The sequence below is a fragment of the Loxodonta africana genome, chromosome X (assembly GCF_030014295.1).
Source record: "Loxodonta africana isolate mLoxAfr1 chromosome X, mLoxAfr1.hap2, whole genome shotgun sequence".
Taxonomy (NCBI): Eukaryota; Metazoa; Chordata; class Mammalia; order Proboscidea; family Elephantidae; genus Loxodonta; species Loxodonta africana.
Genome location: NC_087369.1, coordinates 174,946,969 through 174,967,731, shown reverse-complemented (window position 1 = coordinate 174,967,731; position 20,763 = coordinate 174,946,969). Strand labels below are relative to the sequence as shown.

Here is a 20,763-nt window from a genome sequence, read left to right as displayed (position 1 = left end):
GCTCTCTCCTCTGCACACACACATCCACAAAGGGTTTTTTTTTAATTTGTTTTTTATAAAGACCTTTCTTTTTTTCTTTTGCCCATAAAACGGAAATAAATATCCACATTGTGTTTTGGCACCACAAGCGTTTGCTATGTTTTAAAATTTTTGTTTCCAATGCTTAGAATGGCTTGTGCAAAAGTATAAACTAATTTCAGCTGTGGCATATAATTCCCCTCCATTTGAAAACCATGGATTCAAACAGCCTAGGGTATGAGGCGGCTGATGAGCAAATCATGGGAAGGCAAAGCAGAGCAATGGAAGCTGGAGGCTTGGAGGCTTCCTGGGCCCAGCCAGAGGTCCCCAGAAGCACCTCCCAATCCAGCAGAGAGGAAACACAGACTCGTAAGATCATTTTCCATTATATATATTTATTTCTCCTTTTTTATTTACAAAATTTTATTTCAGCATATTTTTCAGAAGCATAATTTTATGTTTCTTCATGTTTTGCTTTTGTGAGTCAGGACTGGTCAAGGTCTGACTTCCTGCAAAAATGTACACTTAACGAGGACAAGGAGAGCCACGAGTCATATTGGGGTGTACTCCCTTTTGTGGGTCAGGCCATCCACACCTGGGTCTTGATCTTCCTCTTCTTTTCTTGGCTTTCACCCGTGAACAGCTGCATGTATGTGCTCTTACAGAATCATCTGATTCTAGAATGTCTTGGTCCCAGGCTTTCCCTGCAGGGACTTGGGGCCAGGGAGACAGCGAGAAAGTGGCCGGGTTCTTTGGCAGTCTTGGCTGCCCTTGAAGATTCCCCTGGCGCCACCCAATGTCAGGCACCACTGCCAGTTGCACTACACTCGGGCACCTTTGGCTGTGATGATGACACCTGACCCAGGGGATGCAGCAAAGTTTCATGCAAATTGAGCCAATCGAGGTGACCTTGACCGACTAGTGATACTTCATAGTTTAAGTGTATCTGGGAGATACTTTAACACCCTCCCCCAACCCCTACCCTGGAAATCCACACTGATAATATAGATTTCATAGGGATCACAAGACACACTACAACAGACACAAACACACTACACTTTCAGTAGGACAAGTCGCAATTTTCATTGATATTGGGCTGTGGAGGAGCTAGAAAATTACTGCTCATCACCATTGGAGGGTACTACGCAGGTGGGTAGCTTAGTGAATGCACTCATTAGTTAATAGCTCAAAGGGTTAGGTGTTTATATACAGAATAAGGAAATTCTTTAGAACGGCCACAGTCTCAGCAAAACTCAGCTCTTAATATGCAAAGACTCTGTAGCCTTGCTATTAACAAGATAAACGGATTGTTAAGAATACATTTAATAAGCTTCATTAGGACCCACCAGCTGGTCTGGTACCTTTGCAAAGGCACCCCACAGTGGCAGATGGAATGGGCAAGAACTTGGTAGGCAACGTGTCACACATCCCCACGACAAACACCACTATGGACAGGTAGATGAGAGGCATTCTTCCCATGGGAGTGGCGGAGAAGGGATTCCAGGGTGAAAGTCAGTTGGATCACCAATGTGAGGGAACCAAAGGGATGGTGGACAGGGGAGGAAAATGGGGGTTGCTCCATCGCAGACTCAGCACTACTTGTCTTTTCTGTTAATTTCTGCCTTCTCCAGGGCCAAAGGCAGGCCAAATTTGCTTTGCTTCTCATCCTCTGCCTCAACTCCAAAGTAAATTTCACCACAAGCACTCTAGCCGGGGCAAGGGTCTCCTGCTAGATGCTCTGCACTTCCAGAGTCAGTGTGTGTGTGCAGGGCGGGGGGGGGGGGACGTGTAGGCAGCCAGCTGGAGGGGAGATGGGGACAGCTGAGGATGGGGCTCAACAAAGCTGAAGACACACCACACACAACGTGAGGGGAGATATGGCAATTTTCAGGTTCAAATGACCAAATCCACGGCTAACTCAGAAGGTTCAAGTTCCCTGAAAAGGTGTCATTGCCAAACCTCCACCTCACTTTGACACTTAACCTCACAGATTGTAAATCTCAGTATAGCACAGCTGCAGCACTTAGGGCTAGATATTCTTTTTTAAGGTATAATATTCTATCTAGCTACGTGGATCTATAGAGATTATGTACAACTGGCCTCTCTGCCCTTCCTGTGCATTGCTGCCAGACGTGTGGTAACCTCCTTTTGTTGGTCCCCACTGCCCCAATCTCTGGGTATGACCTCATCCCAAGTGAACTGCTCACTTCGCAGTTCTGGGGACCCCATCATATATTTCCTGGACTGCTAGTGTGGGCGTGAAACCCCTCTAGGATCCTGGAGACCCAAATCCAAACAACCAACCAATATTTAGGCCCCCAGAAGCCAGCCTTTCAGTAGCAATGTTGGGAAATTCCACTGTGGTTACTGCACTCCTCCCAACCTGTGTCTCTCTGTGAGGGGTTTCCGGAAAGAAAGGGGCGATCACTGACTTTGTTTTTCAGAAGGTGTCTTACAAGATCTGTGTGTATGTATATGTGTGAGTGTGCATGTGAGTATACATGTGGCCATGTGTGTGTATGTGTGTGAGGCTGTGTAGGTGTATGTGTTGCAGGGGAGACAGCAAGCTAGGCCAGTTCCTCCAGGAAGTCTCCAGGGCTTCCTTTTCACTTCCCTCTTTGCTCAGCCCTCTCACTCTTCTGACTATCTCTTCCTCTGGGACTCTAAATCCAAGGCTGAGCTTGGGGCATGTTACTGGAGTTCAGCAGCCAACAGCCATCCCAAGATGGGCTACTTAAGCGCCCCCCACAATGGACCAACCACTGCAGCCCACATCTCCTAGGCACGTTTGACTCTCCACTTCCAGCCACTTGGCCCTTTGGTCACATCACTCACCTGCCTGCCACTGCCACCAGCTTCCACAGGTGTTAGGCTTACGAGGCACTGAAATAAAAGGATGACTATACAGGCTATAGGGTCATTATAAGTCGGAAAGAACTCGACGGCACTGGGTTTTTGAGTTTATACAGGCTATATACAACCCCTCTCCTGTTCTCGAGCCCTTCTACCCCACTGCCTAGGTCACACTGCCACTCTCAAGGCAACTTCCAGACTCTCCTGCAGTCCGTAACTCCCAGGACAGAGCACATGGCTCTGCAGCCCCACCTACCCCACTGATGAAGCACTTCCTGCCGCTTCCTAGAACTGTGTTCACTTTCTGTGCCCCTCAGATCACCTGGTACCACCTCCCTCCACTGCCAGCATGGCCGCTGTGCCTCACTGGCTTCCGGTCTCTCTGCAATCACACGTCCTTTGCTGGCATAGCTCTTCTATCCGGAGACAACATGGATGTGTGGAGGGAGGGCAGAGAAGTGGAACTGGAAAGAAACAGTCAGTTAACCAGCCTGGCCTTTTCAAAGAGGGCCTCCTTCATGGGAACAGGCCTCAGAACGACAGTGGTTCTGGAAGGTGCCACCAACAGGGACAACAGGTGCTTTCAGGTGTATTTCCTTTCACACCCACTCAAACCAGAGAAACCACCACGGGGAAACACACGTGCATTTATTATCACACCCATACACAACACACACCCTCGTGTACGCACAAGCACAAATATACATAAGCCACAAGTTTCCACACACTATCACGGGGTGTGCACACACATATATGCACCCACACATTGTTCTATATACACTGTTTTACATACCAAAATAGATTGACATCAATATACACAGAGCTGTACATCTTTGCGAATAGCAGACACCCAGGTACACACAGGAACACAAACACTGAAACACAGATGCAAGGACAGGCGGGCATGGCGGAGGGGCTGCCAGGGGTGGGGAGCTGCCGAGGGTGGGGGCAGAGACCCACGCTGAGGGCTTGGCAAGGCTCGCTGATGCAGCCTGTCAGTGAAAGTGCAGGCCAGTCCTACTTGCGCTAGAGCCCGGTGGGTGGGCAGGACCCATGCTCTCCATCAGCTCGCTTTGTGCTTAGTTGGCAGAGAGGCTCCGGGTGCTATCAAAGGAGGTCTGGGACCTGGCTGGAGCATCCCCTTTGGGAAGGGGTAGGGAGTTAGGAGGAAGTCCCCCACTCACGGCTGTGTGTCCTCAAGTGCAGAACATGGGGGGGCAATGGGTTTTGCCTTCCCTGGCTCACAGGGCTCCTGTGAGGGTCCAGCAGTGGGACAGGTCGGTGAGCTCAGTGACACTTAGTAGACAAAGAAAAAGGATTAGTAGAGGGATTCAGGACAGCTCTCTGTTCACTATCCTAGCTCAGGCGGTGAAACAGCAAGTCAGAGCTTCCCTCGCCCTAGTATTCCTCACCCAAGGCTTTCTCTGTGACTAGTGAGCAACTCAGCAGCACCTGACAGAAAGCCAACTGTGATGGAGACAGAGGCAGAATCCCCTACTGTCAAGCATTCTGAGGCAGAAAGAGCCACAAGAGAAGCTCCAACCCCCTGCCCTGCAAGATGCCGGCTCCAGGGGCATCGCATCCATCTCAGTGGCCCCTCAGTCCTGCTGGAATCGTGTTCTCTCACTTCCCAACATCTCCCTCTGCGCCCCCACCCACACTGCCCCTCAACATCACACTCAAAACACAACACACAGTGAGAAGAAGGCACTTACAAATGTCCCCTGCACTTCCTACAGCCAGCCCTCTGCACTGCCAAGCCATGGCTAGCCCTTTCCCTGTGTACCCTAGCCCAACCCAGCCTGACTTCTCCCATAAAGCCCTGAGCAGGGAGTGCACAAGGGCTGGAGTGCCTAGGGGGAAAACACAGAGGAAGAAAAGTAATGAAAAAGACAGTTAGACACCACACGGGACAGAGGCACCCCCAGAAATGTTTCAGATCCTTCCTCTGCCTGCCAACCTGGCTCCTGTCTGTCCTCTGAACATTTCCAAGGGCTTTTCTATGCTTACTGGCTGTAGAAATCTTTGCAAGGGGGAGCTTTTCTGGCAGAAAAGGAAAATCAGTGTGCAATCTGTCCCCAGCTCCTCCTCACTCCCTCCCCTTCCTGCCAACTACTCTCCACTCCCTGCACTTGTAGAGAAGGGTGGGCTGCTCAACTGCCCATGTAACAGCAGAGGAAATGGTTGGAACTAAGAAAAGAAGGGACAGTGGAACCTAAACGAACCATGCTGGGAGCAGGGTACTACGGTTCCTGTGGTGCCAGGCGCTGTGGGACTAGTTGATATGGTATGCCCAGTAAGCAATGTTGAACAGCCCAAAGGCCAGAGGGAAGAGGACGCGGGACCACCTGTCAACCTTAGGGACGTAGTCAGGGCTAAAGAGCTTAGAGGAAAGCCCTTGGCTGAAGGAGCACCCCGGACTAGGGGGAAGGCTGTCATCAGACTCAGAGCCACTGTCCTCCTCTCGGACACAGATCAGGACTTCCTCCCCCTCCTCCTCCAGGCTCCAGGTGCTGTCAGCATCACCCTCAGGATTCTCCTCAAGGCCAGGGCAGCCACTCTCAACACGGGCATCATCAAGCAAGCTACAGATGTCATCCAGGTCCCAGCTCGCTTGTCGCACGCACCTCTGGCCACGGTTGAGCAGAGGCAGCCTGCCAGGGCTATGGCCATGGCTCTCATCCAAGCTTGCATTCTCCTCGAGGTCTCCCCGGCCACCAGCCTCAGCACGTTCACGGGCCTCAGCGCGCTTGCGGATCTCAGACATAATACCGTAGAACAGCAGGGCCTGTGCCGAGGTGGAGGAGAGCTGGCTCAGGCTTTCCCCAGAAGCCTGGCTGGACCCAGAGCAGAGGGAGCTGAGGCTTTCCGAGGTGGCCAGCCGGGCTCGCTCTGGGGTGGAGGTCAAAGAGCTGAAGCTCTCAGGGCTTGCCAGGCGGGCCAGCGCTGGGATGGAGAGAAGAGAGTCGATGTCGTCTTCAATACTAATCTGGTCTCCCTCTAAGGAAAAAACGGATAGGTCTATCAAGTTCAAACTGCTTACATGGACATGCACAGGGTAGGGGTGGGGGTGGGGTGGGGAGAGGGCCTTCACCATCTGCCTCTGGTCTAAGCTCCTGGGTTGCCTTGGAACTTGCAGTGTTGTTGTTGGTCTCTTCGACAAACTCAACCATATCCTGGGGTCTCTGATGCTCAGGGGGCTGAGGAACAGAACCAGAAGGTGGTTAGCGTGCAACGGAAGGCCATGGCGGCTACCCAGCCAGTGTCTCCCGGGGAATAGCCTACCCCCTCTGGAGTGTGGTGTAGTGCACCCATTGCTGAAGAGCTCAGGCAGGTGGGGGTGTTGGACATGGATGTACCGCCCACAGCCAAAGTCTCCGCGTGGCCTTGGGAGTCTGAACTGCCAAGGACACAGGTAGGCAGTCCAGCCTCGCTGGTATCTGCCTCTTCCTTTCAGCCTCCCTGGGCCCCCCATTCTTCTCCCTGTGCCCTTGTCCCTTCCCACCCACAGTGTGCCAAGTGGACCAAGTTTGAAGTCCAAAGGTCTAGGAAAACCTAGCTCTGCCACTTCCTAGCTCTGTGAGCTTGCACAGTGACTACCTCCTGTGTTCAGTCCCTTCACCTAGAAGGGAGAGATGACAAACAGTCCTATTCTCTGCTATCTGTGTGTGTACGCTAGGAAATGTGAAAGGGTCATGTGCTGGGTTTGGCTCAAAGGCACTCAGGAGAAGCTAGCTGTCTGTCCAAAAGCCAAACCTGCACTTCTTCCACCACCACTTCCCAGTAGCGGAAGCGACTGATAACTCTCCGGGCTCGCCTGCGTCGTCTATGATGGTGCCGAGGTCCTCGGCTGTAGAAAAGGTAGTTGATGTAGACGTACTCCATCAAGGAAAAGAAGACGAAGAAGAAGCACACAATGATATAGATGTCGATGGCCTTGACACAGGGAACTTGGGGCAGCTTATTGCGCACATGTGAGCTGATGGTGGTCAGGATGAGCATTGAAGTCAAGCCTGTAAACAACAAGGCACAGGGTTAGCTTTCTCTGGGCCCACACCTCACAGTTACAGGAGCCTCAGGCCATCTCTGGGGTGGGGTCTTTTCTGAAGTCCTCTCCCAGCCCCTCCTCCTCCATCTTTAAATGCAGCCGACAACGTGTCAATGTTTCGATGGCTTCCCTTCGCTCTTAGCATCATGTCGAAAATCTCCAGACATGGTTTGACCTGACTTCCACCTCATTTTGCCCTATGATGGCCCATTCTCCTTCTGCCTCCCAGTACACAGACCTTCCTTTAAAAACCCCTCAGCAGGTATGGTGACCATAAAATACTACCCAAATATAGAGATTTAGTCCAGGACGTATGTGTTCCTTGGTACTGCTCAAACACCTTTGACGGCTCCCTGCTGCTTAAACTGGAATTTCAATTTCAGGGTCTTCTCAACACTTCCTAGGCTGGATTTAAAGATTTCTGCTACTCTCCCCAGAACTCTGTGATTTAGCCCTATTTGGGGACCCCTGTGCCTCCAGCTATTCCTCAAAGGCAACTCTTCCAGAAGCCCTCTGTTGCCTGGCAGGGCTGACCCCTGTGACCCGCAGCTTAAGCAATGTTTGTTGTATTGCATCTCTGATCCAATGTGACAGCTTATCCATCCATCTGTGTATTCCGTAACTGATGAATTCTGGTACCTGGGGCCAATCTGCCAAAGCCCTAATGTCTTTTTCACACCTGTCTCAATCGCCAGGTTCTCGCTGGGGGCTGGGGTGGGTTGCTGAGCAGCTGCCCAGATGCCTCGTGGCCCGGCCCCATCCTTGTCATGCAGTCACATACTGCTCCAGGGACTCCGCCCCAATTCGATTTTTTTTTTTTTTTGCGTAAAATGACCGAAGTGCCCTCTCAGGGCAGGAACAGGACCTACCAACTGTTACCCTGGCAGCAGCGGAATCGCAGTTCATCCAAAACGACATCCAGGAGAGAACAGTGGTGAGGACAGTGGGCCAATAGACCTGAACAAGGAAGCTGCTGACTTCCCTTTGGACCTCGAACCTCAGGATCAGGCGCATGTAAGAGCCTGACAAAGAGACACAGCACTGTCAGGGGGGAGGGTGGCAGGCTCTGCAGAGTGGCGGGAGAGTGCTGGGCTGTCCAGTCTCTCACGCTCCACCCAGAGGCCCCACTGTGGGCAGACCTAACCCCAAAAGCTACACCAGCAGGCCAGGGATGATGCATGGCCCAGGAGGCCCACATGGCACAGTAGATCTGGCGTAGGATTTAAAGCAAATGAGGAAATGGGTGTGGAAGCACTTGGCTAGGACTATGTCACTCTACAGGGTTTGAGGATTCACAGTTTGGCCGTGGAGAGAGTGAGGAAGGAAGGGGAGCCTGGAAGGCACTGGAGTCCAGAAGGAAATGGGTGGGGAGGCAGCAGAGGGTGGGGGGCCAAAGGCAGAGGCCAGGAGAGACGAGAGCGAGGGCAGGCCAGACCCACCTGTGTAGAAGTACACCTCCGTGCTGGTAATCGTCTTCCCCAGGAAGCTGAACTGAGGGACGTGCAGATCCTCGGTCCCGTGGATGGCGTTCCCATCGTCTTCCCAGAATAAGATGACGTCCTCAACCGTGTAGCCATCTCGGGGGAGGGGAGCAGAGAGTGAGTCAGTCTCAGGAGACTGGCACAGGCCACTTTACCCCCCAAGCAGTCTGTGCAGCCAGAGGACAGGAGGGACCTGCACTCTGGGAAGCTGGGGACACTCAGCAGGGATTATGGAGGGCCAACCGAGGGTGAACACAGGGGAGTGGGGGGAGAGTACCTGGAAAGAGAATGCTCAGTTTGGAGCTTCTTAGCTAAGAAGAAAAGCACAGCAAAGGGATGCTATGTGCTCGAGCCCACTGGCTTGGGTACAATTTCCCAATTACAAGGGACAATTTTCCATAGGCCTATTTATGCCCTCAAGGGGCACCTGCTCCCAGCTGCCATCTTTCTCTGTCTCTCTCTGATATATATCTATATATATAGATATCCATCTCTCTCTATACCATATCTGTATATTGAGAGAGAGGGAAATATAAGGAGAGAGGGAGGAGGAAGGGGGAAGGGGCCACAAGGTCCCCTCAGTATGGACCTGGCCTCTGGCTCCCTCATCTCCACCAGCTCAGGCTGGGAAGAAGGGGCCACAGCAGATGTACGTACAGCTCTCAATTTCCAGCTTGCAGGCCTGCTTGTCCAGAGGAAATTTCTGCAGGTCCAGGGAACAAGCTGCTGTGGTGGTGAGTCTGTGAAGGCATGGGGAAAGGAAAAGGGAGGGAATGGTGAGTCAAGCCCGGGCAGGCAGCCTTTCAGGAGGAAACTGCAGGGCTGGGGAGGGGGCGCTATGCCAGGGACGGACTTGCCACATCTTCCCATACCGGGTCCCCTAGGGCTGAGCTAGGCTCTCCCTCCCTCCCTCCCTTTCTTCTTTTCCTCTTTCTTCCCCTCCCTCTCTTCCTTCCTTCCCAGGGGAAAGATGAGTTGCAGATGTGCAAGGAGAGAGGGAATCTGTATATGACAAAGAAACCAAGAGACTTGGTAGGACAGAAACCAAGAGCAGAAACCCATAGGGCATCAGACTGGAAGGGCCCTGGAGGAAACTGAATGCAAACACAGACAGGGGGCTGGTGCTGACCCAAGAGGGGCCTTGGAGGAGCTGGGAAAGTGGGAGAAGTGGCCAGTGGGAAGAGGGGCTTACAAAAGCTCTCTGCAGGCTCAGCTGGAGGCTCTGACCCACCCTTCCCCACCTGGCCCAGCACCTCACCCCAGCCCAGCCCATCTCAACCCTTGAAGCAATTATCATTTTGTACGGTGGCTAAAAGGTGTGTGTGTGTGTCTGTTTCTCTCCTTTCTACGAATTCTCCCCAGGGTGGTAAGCCTCTTTTAAATGAAACAAGTGTGATGGAGGACCTGCTCCCTGCAAACTTTGTTGTTCTCTGACTCCCGTGGCTCAGTCCACGGGAAAGTGGATGGAGAAAGAAGAGAGAGACAAAGGGACAGGACCAGGTCCCCAGAGGAAGAGAAACTCAGAGATATGACCTGCAAAAACAGGAAGAGTGGCCCTCCTCCAGCTGAGGGAATCAAGGAGGACTTCTTGTAAAAGAGGACATTTGGGTTAGGGTGGGAAGAATGGGCAGGTTTAGAGTCATGGAAAGGGGGGAAAGGCCATTCCAGACAGAAGGAACAGCACAGCTGAGGACGGCCGTGGAGTACTGGGTAGGATTGCTTTGGCTGCTGGGTAGAAGTGAGGGGGCAGGGCATGATAGATTTGGAAAGCAAAGGGCTTCTCTGTGTGTTCTGTAGTAGGTATTCATGGGAGGCTCAGTGGCAAGCAGGAAACACATGGCACCTCAGCACCAGGCCCCTCGGGGGACTCACCGGATGCCATACCGGACCGTTCCATCGGGCTGAAGCTGAAACACGCGCTTTTCCACAGTCACATCATGCGCAAAAGTGTCCGTGCTATTCAGGAAGTAGCAGTCAGGGACCCACAGCTTGTTGAGCATCCGATAGTCTAGAGTCAGGTTCAGGTTGGTCTCGTGGTAGGCTAAGCGTGGGTCTTTCCAGGTCTGATGAAAAAACATTGTGATTGTATAGTCCTGGGGAGGGAAAAATAAACACAAGGCGTAAGTTAGGTCCTTCAGCGCTCCACCCTGGTGCGTGTGTGTGTGTGTGTGCGCACATGCGAGATATAATATGGAAGAGTGCATGAAACATATGTACTTGCAAGGAAGAATAAGAAAGTGAACCTTGTGTAAATAATATTCAGGTTAAGAAACAACTTTCAAGCCCCAATGTCTTCCTTCTAGAGCACATTTCCCACATTTCTCATTAGTAACCATCAGTCTAGGTTTCATAACTCCCTTGCTCCTGCCCGGGTGGCACAGTGGTTAAGAACTTGGCTGCTCATCAAAAGGTCGGCAGTTCAAATCCACCAGCCGCTCCTTGGAAACCCTACAGGGCAGTTCTGCTCTGTCCTATAGGGTCACTATGAGTTGGAATCCACTCAGTGGCAACAGGGTTAGTTTTTTTTTTATTCGTTTTGTCTACATATGTATTTCTGTTGCTGTGTGCTGTTGAGTGGATTCTGACTCAACGCAACCCTATGTGACAGCGTAGAGCTGCCCCATAGGGTTTCCTAGGCTGTAACCTTTATAGGAACAGATTGCCAGGTCTTTTCTCCCGCAGAGCAGCTGGTGGGTTCAAACTGCCAACTTTTCAGTTAGCAGCCGAGTGCTTAACCAACTGTACCACCAAGGCTATTCTAAACAAATATATCGCTTACATATATAGTTACATGTGTATATAGTCATACATAGTTAGACCTGCTTTTGGTTTTTTTCTGAGTGGATCATATTGTGTTTGTAATTTGCTTCTTTCATTTCAACACTGTTTTGTGAGATTCATTCAGGTTGATGTAATTATAGCTTGTTCACTTGCATTGTTGAGTAATATTCCCTTATATGAACATTGTCACTGATTTGGCTTGACTCACGGTGACCTTATGTTATGTATATATGTTAGATGTGAACATATCAAGCATATTATTGTGTGAACATACCATACACACCCAAACTATGATGAAATAAAAACGCCAAAGTAAAAGATCCAAGATGATTCTAAAATTTCAATTGACATGGAAATGGCCAAGCGCAGCCAAGAAAGAGTGGGTGAGGGTTCCCGTTGTTCCAGCCTCACCAACATTAGGCCTGTGATGGAATCTCCTCCTGGTTTTATTTTGCATTTCACTGCTCACTAATAAGGCCGACTGTCTTTTTATATTTATCTGCTAATTGGTTTTCTTCACAAAAATTAAGCGTTTGTTCAAATTTCCTGATCATTTTTCTATCAGATTGTTAGATTCTTATTAATTCGGGAACTCTGTGTATTGAGTGTCAGCCCTTTGTGTTGCAAATCGCTCAGTCTACTTGACTCTGACTTCCCACCCTTTCAGACTTATAACTTGTTATAAGCGGGCTTGTTGGTTTTGTGAAACAGAAGTTCCAGCAGTTTGGGCTAAACAGAATTTCCCTTTTCAGCTGAAGTTATCAGCATTTATTTATTTTTTGAAGGCTTTTTAAAACAATTTATTGTGCTTTAAGTGCAAGTTTACAAATCAAATCAGTCTCTCATACAAATATTTACATACGCCTTGCTATATACTCCTAATTGCTCTCCCTCTAATGAGAGAGCATAGTTCTTCCTTTCATCCTCTCTCCTTGTGTCCGTCTTCTCTCCATCCTCTCTCCTTGTGTCCGTCTTCCCTCCATCCTCTCTCCTTGTGTCCGTCTTCCCTCCATCCTCTCTCCTTGTGTCCGTCTTCCCTCCATCCTCTCTCCTTGTGTCCATCTTCCCTCCATCCTCTCTCCTTGTGTCCGTCTTCCCTCCATCCTCTCTCCTTGTGTCCGTCTTCCCTCCATCCTCTCTCCTTGTGTCCGTCTTCCCTCCATCCTCTCTCCCCGTGTCCATGTGGCCAGCTTCTGGCCCCCTCTGCCCTCTCATCTCCCCTCCAGGCAGGAGATGCCAACATAGTCTCAAGTGTCTACTTGAGCCAAGAAGCTCGTTCTTCACCAGTATCAATTTCTATCTTCTAGTCCAGTCCAATCCCTGTCTGCAGAGTTGGATGAAGCCTATTTTGGGTGATATTATTAATCTAGTCACTCGAAGTTTCTTATGATTAGTGTTTACATGGTATTTTCTTCTACCATCCTTTTACTTTCAATCTGTATGGGTCTTTGCATTTAAAATATGTCTCTTGTTGACAACATATAGTTGGATTATACTTTTTAAATCTAGTTTGAAATGTCTATTCTGTTTAATTGAACTGTTTAGTCCATTTACATTTGAAGTGATTATTGACATGGTTAGCTTTAGGTCTCATTTTTTGTTTGTTTTCTATGTGTCTGATATGATTTCTGTTCCTTGGTCCCTCCTTTCTTGCATTTTTTGGATTAATTTAATATTTTTTAATTCTTCTTAGCTATGGTGCTTTGCATATTTTTAGTGGTTGATCTAGGGATTATAATAGGCATTTTTAATCTATCTCAATCAGCTTACAATTAATATTGCATCGTTGTTGAGTGCTGTTAAGTTGGTTTTTGACTCACAGCGACCCCATATCAGGGACAGATTGCCCAATAAGCAAGGTAGGCATGGCCTTACTTCCTAATCTGCACTGCACAACTCTGTGGTGAAACGCATGTGAAATTGTGTTACAATTTAGTAAGCAAACACAATTAAGCCCATGCACACCTTGTTTAAGGAGCCCTGGTGGTGCAGTGGTTAAGCACTAGTATTTATTTTTATGGTCTGTGTTTTTTGTGTCTTTTTAAAGAAATCCTTACCTATATATTATCTTATAAAAGCTTCATTTTAGAAGCCTTTCACCTTTAACTCTACAATCCACCTGGGCCTGAGATTTTATATATGGTGTGAAATGGGGGTTCAGTGAATGATTTTTATTCCAGGTGGCTATAGTTTCCAAAACCTACTGTGTTCTTTGACATCACCTCTGTTGCAGGTCAGAACAACTGGCGATGGCTTATGAGCCTGATCCTTGTCCCCTGGCCCCAGCCCCATTGCTGGAGCTGAAAACACTTACCATATTAATTTCTGAGATCTGTTCAATACTGGAGATGTAGATGGATATGCCCACGGGCACGGGGTCACCTACAATATAGGAAGACACTGTTACACGTGCCCTCAGGCCTCAAACTCCCCTTGCATACAATGAAGGAGTTAGACAGGGACTCCCACAAGTGAACATTGCTCAGCCTGCAGTGGCATCTCCAAGCATGTGACCTAACCACAAGAAGTCCATCTAAGTCACAGAAACGCTGCGCGCTATCCCTACTCCATCGCTTTACGGATGGGGAGACCGAGGCCTGGAGATGGGAAGGGACTCATTCAAGTCACTTAAATAGCGGCTGCAGGTGTCCAAAACCGACTCCTATGCCTCAGGTCAGGGCTCTTGCTACTGCACTAAAATTTGGGAGTGGGGGGATTCAAACTCTTTGGATGACAGGAAGGGGTCGAGATGAGATAAGAGGAAGATAGAGGGGATGAAGCACTCTTTTTAAAAACATTTTCCTGATCAACTGAAGAATGAATGAGATCAGAAACAAGAGCCAAGATATATGGTGTGTACGAGTGGATGTGTGTGTTGGTGGATGTTTGCATGCTCGTGTGTGAGTGACTGTGAGCACGTTCATGTGTAAGAGCTTGTTCATGTGAGCTTGTTTGGACTGTGAGTGGATGTGAGCATGTTTGTGTGTATGAATGAGTGTGTGTGTGTGTGTGTGTGTGTTCCTGGATGAGTTGCAGTGAATTTCTGAGTCTCTGTGAGTGAGCTTGTTTGTGAGTGAATGTGATCAAGTGGCTGAACTTGTGTCTCTGTGTGTTAGTATATGCAAGTGTGTCTGTGGGAGTCAATGTGTTCATGCGTATGTGTATGCTAATATGTGCGTGCGCATGTGAGCATATTCATGTGTGTGCCCTTGTGTACAGGTTTGAGTGCATGTGAGCACGCTCATGTGTTTAAGTTCATGTGTGAGCATGTCTGTGGGCGTGTGGTTAAATGTACCAGTGTATGTGTGCACGAGTGAATCCATGAGCATATTTGTGTGTGTGAGAGTGTTAATGTGAGTGTATGTGTGAGCATGTTCGTGTGTGAGCACACTGGGAACGTTCGTGAGCGCGAATGCACGTGGCTGTGTGTGAGCAAACGTGTGAGCGTGTGTGTTAGACAATGTGCATGTTTGTGAGTGAGAGTGTTGTGTATGTTTACATGCATATGTGTGAGCATGGGCATGCATGTAAGCGTACTCGTGTAAGTGAAGGCATGAGGCTGTTCATGTGTGAGCATGTCAGTATGGGCGAGTGAATGTGTGTGTGTGCGTGCATTTGAGTGTATGTGTGAGTGAATGTGTGTGAACGAACGTGTAAGCATGCCAATGTGTGAGTATATTCATGTGTAAGCATGTCTGTGTGACTGTGTGGGCATGTTAATGTGGGTGTTGCTGTGTGTGGCTGAAGGTGTGAGCATGCTAGAATGAATGTGTGTGTGAACATGCATGTGTGTGAATGAATATGTGAGCGTGCTTGTGTGTGGGCACGTTAATGTGTGTGAGTGAACGTCCGAGTGTGTACGTGTGGCCATTTCTGTGTTTGTGAGTTTGTTCGTATGGGTGAATGTGTGTGCTTGTTTATGTGTGGGCAGGTTAATGTGTATGCTCGTGTTTGAGTGTGTCCATGTGTAAGTGAATATGTGTGCATGTTAAAGTGTGAGTATGTTCCTATGTCTAAGTTGATGTGTGAGCATGTGAGTGTATGTATGTACAAGGGAATGTGTGAGCATGTTTGTGTCTGAGTGAATGTGTGGGCACGTGTGTGTGCACGCATTAATGTGTATGTTCCTGTGTCTGAATGTGTAAGCATGTTCATGTGTATAAGTGAAATTTGTGTGTGAGCATGTTTGTGTGTATGAGTGTGTTACCCTGTGGATAAATGTGAGTGTAAGTGATTATGCCTATGTGTGAGAGAATTTGTGTGTTTGTGAGAGTGACTACTACTGGGACTGAGCATCTGAATGACAGCTGGGATAAAGCTCAGCCCAGACCCCAGCATTCAGGCTATGGTGAACTATCCCCAGCAAAGTGCTAGGTAGCGACAGGGCTTTCTGGAAACATAGTTCTTTATTACTGCCTTCTGGGCCCCCCACATGCCTTCAGAGGCCGGAAGCTGTGCTAGGCAGGCAGGCACTCCTCCCACCCCAGAGTCACACTCCTCCTCACCCTAGCCCTCCCAGGGGTATCCTGGAGACCCTAGATTCAACAGGTAATCGACAGGGAAACTCTGCATGTTTCTGCCTTAATCCCTAGTCTCCCTTTCTTCCAGAATCCCGATGTAAATCCCTACCCAAGCCCTCTTTGCTCCTGGCTAAACAGCCCCAGCAACATCAACATTGCCTCCACCGTCAACAGGAGCTCACTCCCAGGTCTGCTCCCCTGGGCTGGGCTTCCTCTCTTGGGTATGCTGCAGTGGCTGACCAGGTGGGGGCGCTACCTCCAAGGACAGAGACTTAGTACCATGAGGCTCAGTTCTGCTCTCTGCTGCCCCCACACCTGCTCCCTGCTCCCTTCGGAGGGCAGCTGACCCATCTACTGTCCCCGCCCCCTTCTAAAAGTACAGGAGCCTGCCACTGAGTGTCTGCACTGCCCCCTCCTGTCTGAATGCTAGAAGGTGCTGCGTTGTCCTTAGCCTTCCACCTTCACCTACTGTTGGGTCAAATCGACCCAGGGACCCATCTTTTTGCACACATCCCAGGTCTCCGTGCCCACACAGCTTAATGTAACCTTCCCCCCAACTAAGCCGTCCCCAAACCAAAGCTCATAGCGACCCTATAGAACAGAGTAGAACTGCCCCATAGGGTTTCCAAGGCTTGGTTTTTTTTTAATCTTTATGGAAGCAGATTGCCATGTCTTTCTCCCACAGAGCGGCTGGTGGGTTCAAACTGCTGACCTCTCGATTGGCAGCTGAGCACTTAACCACTGCACCACTAGGGCTCTACTTAGGCATCAGACGAAACACCAAACCCGTTGCCATCAAGTTGATTCTGAATCAGAGTGACCCCATAGTGGACTCAAATCAGTTTGCTTGAAAGGTGGTGATGAGAAGCCTGGGGCACGAGGAGGAGAGGAGAAAATGAAGTAGCTCCTCTCTTGGCACCACCTGTGCTTGGCGCAAGGGATCCAAAAGCCCAGAAGAGCCCCTGATGCCCTGTGGTGTAAGCGAGGCTTTGAATCTGTTCATTCAGGTTGGAACCCCTCCTGAGAATTTGCGTTTCTAACAAGTTCTCAGGTAATGTTAATGCTGCTGGCTAGGGACCAATTTCCAGAACCACTAGTAGAGCAGTGGCTCTCCAAATTTATTATACGTAAGAATCACCTGGGGGTCTTGTTAAAATGTAGTTTCAGAATATTGGGGGGGGATGCAAATTCTCAGCAGGGGATCAAACCAGATCGAACCTGTCGGAAGCCCTGTGTGTAAGGTTATTGAAAGTGCCTGCCCTCTCTGCCGCCCTGCCCCCAGCTTCCCAGCCCCAGGTATGCACTCACCTTGGCACCTGGCACTGCTCTTCTGCCCTCACACTCCAGAAGGAGTAACAGAGCTACGGGGAGACACCAGTCTACTCCCAGATCCTACTTCCAAAGCTCAGGGACCCAGAGCAGTGGCCTTGGTTTTCAAGGGGGCACCCCAGGCCAAGTGGCGTCCCCACTGGTCTACCCTACTGGCTCAATTGTCACAGCGGGTACCATTTAGCTTGGAGGCATTTTGTCTTCAAGTCCTCTATTCATATACACAAAGGTGACCGTTAGTACCATTAATCCTTCAGAGTGGGCACCCAGATCACCCTTGCCTGAAGTCTGGTGCCACCTTTCACTCTTCCCCGTTTCCTTCCAGACAGAATGTGACAAACCTCTATTTAATGCACCTTTTCTTTTACCTGCCCTTTGTCCCGCTTGCCTGGATGGCCCCTGGGCCAGAGATACTACTCCTGTTTTGTGGAGTTAGGTGGGTTGGGAGGTTGTTGCAGTCATTCAGGAACAAGGCCACTGAGGCCTCATCTGGGGGCTGCTGAGCAAGGGAGAGTTGAGAACAGACTTGGGATGTTTCCAGAAGGTAAAGCGGATGAAACTTGGTGGGGGCTGCAGGCTTGGGTGTCAGAGATGGGAGGTTCCCCCAACCTGCCCCCCCAACTCAGTTTCGAACTAGCCGAATGAGGTGAGTGCATAGGGGTGCAAAGAATGTATGCTCCAGTAGAAGAACGTGTGGCCTCCCTGTAGAGCATGATGGGAGGAGCAGAAAACGCTACCCTGGGCCACCCAGCGTCCAGGTCCTGCGTCCTGCACACTCATTTCTGTGGGTAGTGCTTCTCCAGCCACACTAGGGCTCCAGCTTCAGGCTTGCTGCTCTCACAGGGGAGTGTGGAGGGGGCAGGAGGCCCCTTGCAAATGAATGCAGAGAAGTGGGAGAAATACCAGAGGCAGAGCCAAAGGCCTGGGGGCTGGGGCTGTGCGGGGGGGGAAGGTGAGGTCTGGAGAGGCCAGGGTGAGCCTGGGGAGCACCACTGGTCAGCTTACTGGGTGGGGCTGGCTTGTTGTCTCAGCTCTAGTCCACCTAACGCAAAGGCCTCAAGTATCTGGAGGCAGCTTACCTCCAAAATTTGGTCTCAGACGTACATCGTACCCCGTCAGCACCCTGTCCAAAACCTTGTGAGCCACGGCTTCACTCGCACAGTTTTTGCTGAAACAGAGAAGTCACTGGTCATCGGTAAATGTCACGTTGCTCCTCAGAGAACAGACAGCAAAGAACACCCTGACCACCAATGTGCCAGGGCCTTCCCTCCCCCCTGTGCACACGCAGACGTGTACTGTCATACGTGTACACTCTCCCCCTCCTCTCCCTCCCCACTGTGAGTCAGCCAGAAGCGCAGTGTGACGCAGACACCTCCCCTCTCTCTTGCTCTCCCTCCCCCCCATCCCCGCAGCTTTCGTCCAGAGGGTGGGGCACAAAGGCTAGAGCCTGTTGCCAGGCAGGATGGGGGGGAGGAGAGGCAATGAGAGGAAGTGGGAGGGGAGGGAGCAAGCAGGGGGAGCCCTGGGGAAAATGCACCACTTCAACCCCCTGAGGCACCCCACCTTGCAACCAGCATGGATAGAGCTTGCCAGATTGGTGGGGGTCCTCCTTCCAAGGGCACCAGATGGCCCCAGGAAAAGGAATTTTCCACTCTTAGTGCCCTCCGTTCTCCATCTCACAGTCACCTTTCCCCTACCTGGGCTGGGCATTTTGTTGTCCCGTCCATGTCAATCTTGCTTTTGTACACCTCTGCTTTCAGGACTGGGCGTATGGCACAAGACGCGGACAGAGCCTTGCTCATGTGGCAGACATTTATGACTCTTAACCAACCATGCCAGTTCTGATTTGTGGGACTCAGGGCTGCCCTCAAAAAGACAGCCATTTTGGGAGTAGGAATCTCTCTCGCTAAGCATGTGCTTCCAGCCTGGAGGTGTCTTGGGCCAGCATAAAAAAGAAGACAGCTCAGCCCTGCAGACAGCCAGCCTTTCTAGAAGTCTCTGAGGGGCTCACCCAAGACACCCGAGCCCTTCAGCAGGGCTTTTTCCCTCAAAAGGGGATTGTGAATGAGAACAGGCCCTGGGCATCACTGTGACTCTTAGGATCTTTCATGCGTTGCCCAGGGAATGCTTGTCCCTGCGAATCTCAGTGTGTGTGTGTGTGTGCGCGCGCATGCCTCTGTGTGTGTGTGTATTCCCTAGCGCAGTCTATGACGGGTTAAGGGCACTGCAGGGCTGTCTGCTGGAACCTTGCCCAAGTACCTTTATTTTTTTTCCTGGATACATGTTCATTTCTGGTTTGCCATTTAAAAAATTATTCCCAATCATCTTTAATCATAATATTTCATTTTGCAACATTCCAGAGTGTGCGCATGAATTATTCCCGAATTAAAGCAATACATTCCCGCCTGTTTCCAACCACACATTACCCATGTGCCAGCGCTCAGGATCTGCAGCCACCTCAAATACCAATTTCTCTGTGATCTACATGTCAATACCTGAATGTTTAACATCGCTTCAGATATGCGCAGACCCATAAAAACTTGAAATGGAACACAAAAAACCCTTGATCGTCACATCTTTTCACAGGAGTAAGTACGACAGCGCAGTCAGGTCAGGTCCCACAATTATACAGCCACAGACCGCGCTGTCCGGGATTTGGGGAGGCTATGTCCGTGATTTCAATCTGCTGCTTCAGGAAGGGTTCCCGAGCCCCTCAAAACACACACACACACACAGACACACAGACACAGACACACACACACACTCCTGCGCGCGCCCTGGGAAATAAGCTGAAATTCCGACTCCAACAGGTGTCTTTCGTGTCTGTTTTGTGTCTGGCTCATTCGCCGATACCCACCCCCTCCAACACACACATACGCAGGGGCCAAGGGACTTGGTTGGGAAGAGCTGCGGGGACCTTAGTCTCTGGGGAGAGGTGGAAGCCCCGGGGGGGGTGCCTTTCCCCGGGGCTGCGGTCTGGACACACGGGCGCTGGGAGGCGCCGCAAGGACAGGCGGTGGAGCCCAGGGTCGCCCCCATTGTCCCCCCTCGCCCCTGCCTCCAGGGCCACCCCACTGTCCCCCTCCCCCTCCTGCGCCAGCAGGCAGGTTTGGGCCGAGGCCCCCTGCCCGCTCCGTCCACGGGACCGCCGCCGGCCGCTCACCAGTTGAAGAGGTCCTGGACGACGTCAGGAACGGTGGAGCGGCCGAAGTGGAACCTGGCGGTGGGGTTGGGGGCGCTTCCCTCCGCCAGCCAGGTCCGGATGAGCAGCAGGAGCACCGCGGCCCGCAGCATGCCGCGGATGCCCATGGCTGCAGCGTTCGCGGGGACAGCCGGGAGGGACGGGGCAAGCGGGGCAGCGCGGGGCTGCCCGGCCCAGCGCAGCGGCAGAACTGCACCCGCAGCACGCGGAGGCGGCGGTGAGGTGCGCTCCGTCTGCGGCCGCGCCAGGCTGCGACTGGGCATAAGTGGGAGAGCGGAGGCTCCGCCCACTCCGACGGCCCCGCCCACCCCGACGGCCGCGCCAATCGCCGGCTGAGAGACCACACGAACCCGCGCGCTGGCGGCCTCCGCACCTCCCAGGCCGCGCAGCCGCCTGGCCTCCCTGGTCCAGGGCAAAGGGGTTTTTCTCTTGGTCTAGCTGGGGCTTGGGAGTCTGTTTTTTTTTGTGGTTAAGGGAGTGCGAGAGTTGGACTGCCCTGGCAGACTCTGCATTTTGAAAGACTCGACACTT

General features: G+C 51.0%; 1 protein-coding gene across 1 annotated transcript; it reads right to left on the bottom strand.

The window, feature by feature from the left end:
• Nucleotides 1-5,136: 5,136 nt before the first annotated feature.
• Nucleotides 5,137-20,339, bottom strand: GABRQ (gamma-aminobutyric acid type A receptor subunit theta). The gene is made up of 9 exons (XM_003421225.3): nucleotides 20,194-20,339; nucleotides 18,110-18,198; nucleotides 13,496-13,563; nucleotides 10,273-10,493; nucleotides 9,058-9,140; nucleotides 8,359-8,496; nucleotides 7,789-7,941; nucleotides 6,628-6,884; nucleotides 5,137-5,869 (listed from the first exon to the last, which is right to left on the bottom strand). Exons 1-9 carry the CDS (start codon nucleotides 20,337-20,339, stop codon nucleotides 5,147-5,149), a joined length of 1,878 nt encoding a protein of 625 aa, XP_003421273.1. The 3' UTR covers nucleotides 5,137-5,146.
• Nucleotides 20,340-20,763: the final 424 nt, after the last annotated feature.